Source organism: Haematobia irritans, chromosome 5 (assembly GCF_050003625.1).
Source record: "Haematobia irritans isolate KBUSLIRL chromosome 5, ASM5000362v1, whole genome shotgun sequence".
Lineage (NCBI taxonomy): Eukaryota > Metazoa > Arthropoda > Insecta > Diptera > Muscidae > Haematobia > Haematobia irritans.
The window spans coordinates 102,190,355-102,195,858 of NC_134401.1; the positions used below are offsets into that span (position 1 = coordinate 102,190,355).

Genomic DNA, 5,504 nt, shown 5'->3' on the forward strand with positions numbered 1-5,504 from the left:
AATTTGGACAATTTAAGGAGCATTACTGCTTCTACATCCTCAAGAACCAAATAGGTCTATGGGTCATGTATAACATGTACTGCGCTTTTTGTGGACCTAATATGCCTATTAGATTTCTTAATATTAGGCAAATAGAATAAAAATAAAATATGCTTGAATACTACTTTCCAACCATGCATATATCTCAAGATCTCAGCGGCAGTATTATACCCGGCACAAAATAGTCCTTACTTCCAATCAATTCTACAACTAAACTCTAATATCTACATAACATTCAAATTATATGCCTTTCACGCAGACATCTTAAAACATATCTCCCTATTATGAAAAAAAAAATCGTGAGTCATCACAGATTTTAGTGACATCACACCAAATGTTAATTTATCCAATTGATGTGGTCTCCATATATGTAGGTAAGAATCTAAGCATAATCACATCCCAGCTGCTTATTGTTTTCGATCATTTCATTAGGAACTCAAAATAGGTACAATACGATTTGTATTTGGTAGTTTTGTTTTTATTTTGAAATAAAAATAACTCGAAGTTTTTTTCTTTTATAGAGACATGTCTTCTGATTTTTGTTGTTCTCTTTCTTGTTGTTTTTCGCTCCATCTATAATTACAAATTATAAATAGACTGAAATGGAAACTTACATACCATATACAGATAGATATATATGTGCTAAGGAAACAAACCCACAGAGTTTGTGCCAATTACAAATTCTTGAGGGAAAGAAATGGATTAACTAACTGGAAGGTTGTAATATGATCAATTCCCTTTTTTAAATTTCTTTTTTTTACGATCAACGATAATTATTTCCAAAACAAAGAAGGAACTATTTTCCCATAAAAATATCCTACGTTATGAACATTATAGTCTGAATAATAGTAAATATTTTTTGTTGTTGTTTTTTTCATATATTATGATTAATTAAATGTGATTACGTGTTGTTGTTGTTGTTTTTGCTGAGGCGGGTACTAAACTTAAAATGCAGGCCATTAAACTCCATCATATCTAGATTGGAGTATTATGACTGGGTAGGCGCACGCACTAGTCTCGTTTAAAGCATCGTCAGATCCATAATGGCATTGACAATGTCATTATTATTATTTTTAAGAGCCTTGATTGCCTTGGCGCGGGTAGTATTGGCTTGACTGATAACCAGCTCAATATCCTTCTCATCAACACCAGTCTCATCGACTTCTTCTTCGTCTTCTTCGGCAATGGGAGCAACGGATGAGGTTGTGCCAATGGTGTCAGCGGCACTAGCACCTTCGGGGGCCTTGAATTTCTCGGCAGCAGCAACTTGAGCTTGTTGCGACAAATCTTCAATTTTAGCTTCACCGAATACAATGTAGGTATCGCTATGGGGATTCTTGTATACATCGGGATTGTTGATGACAAACAAAATGTTCTTGGATTTGCGAATGGTTACACGGTTAACACCTTGGATTTGTTTCAAGCCCAATTTCAACATAATCTTACGGGCCTTCTTTTCACCGCGAGACTGTTTGGCCTTGGAGACCAAATCAATAGGCAAACCGGTAGCACCGCCTCCCAATTGGGTGGCACCAGCACCAGCATCTTCCAACTCGGGAATGGTATCCTCAGAGTCGCTATCACTGCCATCATCTTCTACACGAACATCCTGAGCGGGTTTAGCCTCAGCAGCTGGAGCAGTTGAGGTAGTGGGAGCATCAGACTTGATTTCAGTAAGTTCTGGCATTTTGATGTGGTACTAAAATAAAATACAACAAAGCAAAACAAATACAATTATTCACAAATTTTAACAAAAACAAAAAAAAAAAACACTTCTTATTGACTCATAGCTCTAAACTCCACCACCCGGCTTTTAAATCCCTTCACTTTCATTCATTCGGTTCTTTACATTTTTTGCACAACTACGACAGTGGGGGTCGATCAAACTCCAAACAGTTTTTAAGCATTTTCTTCGGCTATTGGCCTGTCCACATTTAAATGTATATTCATTTTTATTTCTATGCCATTGACTTTTATGTATGCTGCAGATATTTCACATTTTTCTTATGGATGTTTTAGAAAACCAGCGATTAAATTACCTGCAAAAAATTCACCCTGCGCGAAGAATTCACAAATTTGACAAAAAGAATTTTTTTATCGCTAGGTTGGCACACCTGAAATTCGATGACAGCTGTCATTGTTCGATAACTTAAATCGAATCGCACAATGGCCAACATGTGTAAAACTAATAATACGAAAAAGCCGTTACAATGTCCAATATTTAATATCACAATTAATTAATTTCAAAGAACGTAATTTTTACACAATTGATGCGTGGGTCATTTCCAATTCAAGATTTTCACAAAACAGAAATATTTTTATATTCACTTTTTTACGTTTTTGGGAGATGTAATCATCTGAAATATTAGGGCTGTTTTCTTTTAGCACTGGATACCCTAAGCAGTGAAGGACTAAAAGAAAACAGAGTACTCGTTTATCCAGGACATCTCCAAAAATATGCAACACTGTCATCAGCTGTTCAAAAACAATCACAGAAAAGAAGTGAAATCTTGCATTTTTAATGTATGAAATGCTCCAATTAGTAATAAATATTTACTGCTGCGATTATTTATGACACTATACCACTTTGAATTTCATGTTTTTCGATAAATTAGTCACAATAAAATGCTACTGTGAATCGATGAAGCGTCACTTTATCAAAACGCAATCTGGCAAGATCGGCGCGACTTGCACTGATGAGATGTTCTGGATAGAACACCAGTGCAACGATGTTCTGGATAGCCCATACAAATGTTGCATCCAGTGCTAAAAGAAAACAGCCCTATTAATAAATTAACTGTGTAGTTACATCCATAAGCGTAGGAAGGCCTCTGGGGAGGGGGCTTAGACCCCCCCAGAAAAATTTTAGCCCCCCCCCAGAATTTGAAAACCTATTTACGATTTTACATTTTTATAAAAATTAAACAAGTATATACTCGTACAACGCACAAAGTTTCACTAAAGACTTTCATGCACAATCGAATTACTTGGGTTGTGGTAGAAGTCTGATATTTATGAAATAAGGCTGTGGTTGAACTTATGATTTAGTTGAATAAAAAATAGTAATTGATATTAAAACTATTCTTTCATAAATTAATATCTTAATAATGCTGCAAAAAAGCGTCGCCAAAAAAGAAGTGAAAATGTTCTTTTTGGGTTTGGAAGTGATACAAAATTGGCGGAGAAGCGATGAATGTAATATGAACTTGCCATAGAACGAATGTCCACCGTTTCAACAACCGTTGCAATGAATTTGCATCACTTCTTAAGGTGTGATCCGAATTCAGCGTTTTGAATGTGAATTAAAAATTTTGTGATATTTTCCCAAATAAATAATTTTTATACTTTTTATGATTTTAATGCATTCTAACGCTTGCTTGAAACGTTTTCCCTCGAATATTTTCAAATATTATCGATTTTTCTATAATGGATTTAGCATTTTTGTGGCAAAATTTGAATAATTTGTACCATTTTATTTGTTCTTACTCTTTTTTTAAACTATTTGAAAAAAAAAAACAAAAAATTACGCATTAAAATATAAAAAAATGAAGTAAAAAAACTTCCTGTGTAGTTAAAATAGTTAACTTCTTTGTGAAGACATTTTTGGAAGTGGTTTTAAAGTTGTGCCTTTAGAACAACTCCCAATTTTTTGCTGGGAAAAGTGTGGAACTACCCTACGGGAAATGAATCAACCACAGAACTGGTACAGGACTAGTCCCTGGTGTGCATGGACCAGTCCCAGTTCTGATCAAAACGTATGGAAGGGACCGTCTACTTTAACATGGGTTTGTCGTTGACGGAGTAAACTTACATTTTAGGACGCGTCTTGGACTCATCCCAAAGGACACGTCCTGGGATAATTTAGCAGGAGCAACCCATATACAGGTCCTCAGGAACCAGTCTCGAACAAACTCTTAGAAATCTCTTTCAATTTCAGTGGAAATTTGCACCAATTTCCCCGTAGGGTATTTTTAGTTGCTTTATTATAAATTGATTGTCGAGTTATTTTGATGTCTATTTTTTATTGAATTTTATGAATAAAACATTAGTTGAACCTATAAGTTCAGTCTATAAAGTTTTAGCTAGGGGGGCTATAGCCCCCCCCTAGGAAAATTGTCTAGCTACGCTAATGGTTACATCAGTTACAATATCTTAAAGACCCACGTCGAACATGAGTAGTGTACAGCACTGCCCTAGTTTAACACATGATAGCCATGGTTGCCCTGCTACATTTCAAAGTTCGATGTTATACCCATCGCTACCAAGCTGTGACGAACTAAAAGAAAACAGACTACTCGTTTATCCAGGACATGTCCAAAAATGTGCAACACTGGTATCGGCTGTTTAAAAATAATCACAGAAAACTAGTGAAATCCTAGATTTTTAATGTATTAAGTGCCCAACGAGTAACAAATGTTTACGTCTGCGATTATTTATGACACTGTACTTTGAATTATATGTTATTCGACAAATTAGTCACAATAAATTGTTATTATGAATCGAAAAATATGTATACACAAAAAAATAACTGCAAATAAATATTAACAACTTTATTTGTATGTAAAATCTGCTGATGCTCAACAAATTTGTCTATTGAATATGAGGCATTTGTTGTTGAAATGTGTTTGTAGATGCTTGACAGAGGAAATAATAGAAATATTCAGAATTTTCAACAAATTGTTTTGTTGCGAAAATAGTTGACTGCTATCGATATGAAAACAAAAACAAAAATACAAGACTGGTTACGCGCAAAAACAATAGAAAAGGAAGATTGGAAAATGGGCGACGTCATACCAAAAGTTGCATTTACGGTGTTCGATACATACACGTTCGTTCATTTTTAATTTGCAATATTTTTTGTTAAAAAACTCACAAATGATGTTAAATTTTGTGTAAATAATAATGAGAAACTTTTGACCGATTGTTCTACGTCATTCCCTGATATAAATTTCTTTTTATTCTTAGTTTAATTTGTGGAACAAAAAATCATAAACGACACGTTTGCATCGAACGCCGTCAATGGTTTGATACCCTCTGCTGCCATTTTCCCATCTTCAGCTTCCATTGTTTTTGGTTACGCGCACATCGCTGAGAACATGTACGAAAGCTAAAAGAAGTATGCGAAGAATACCGTTAGAACAAAATGAGTATGAGCACATGCACGTGTATGATAGCAAGCAAAGACCCTTCAGTGTTTTTGGTGCCAATTGACCCCTTTTTCCAAGCAATTGGAATTTTATACCGGTCATGGGACTGGTTGTATTTAGCCAATTGGTAGCCACTTCATGCATTTGTCTCTAGACCACAATGAACCCATCCCCTAACCGGTTCAAATGTCTCTATCACAGGGTTAATTAACACATTTCTGGCCCTTTTGCATCTATAACAGGGACAGTTCTATTTTTAGATTTTTTTTCTGTTATATTTTCGCTACATTTGTTCATTTTCTACCAATATCACAAACA

The 5,504-nt window shown here is 34.9% G+C and overlaps 1 protein-coding gene across 1 annotated transcript; it reads right to left on the bottom strand.

The window, feature by feature from the left end:
* Positions 1-495: 495 nt before the first annotated feature.
* On the bottom strand, positions 496-2,184 carry Nacalpha (nascent polypeptide associated complex protein alpha subunit). The gene is made up of 2 exons (XM_075309647.1): positions 2,079-2,184; positions 496-1,738 (listed from the first exon to the last, which is right to left on the bottom strand). The coding sequence occupies exons 1-2, from the start codon at positions 2,175-2,177 to the stop codon at positions 1,061-1,063; spliced, it is 777 nt and encodes a 258-aa protein (XP_075165762.1). The 5' UTR covers positions 2,178-2,184; the 3' UTR covers positions 496-1,060.
* Between the last annotated feature and the right edge of the window lie 3,320 nt (positions 2,185-5,504).

Excerpts from the sequence above, each read along its gene's own strand:
- Nacalpha (XM_075309647.1), bottom strand. The coding sequence starts at position 2,177 with ATGACAGCTGTCATCGAATTTCAGGTGTGCCAACCTAGCGATAAAAAA. Across the intron at positions 1,739-2,078 it reads GCAGGGTGAATTTTTTGCAG|TACCACATCAAAATGCCAGA; the intron begins GTAATTTAATCG and ends ATTTTATTTTAG.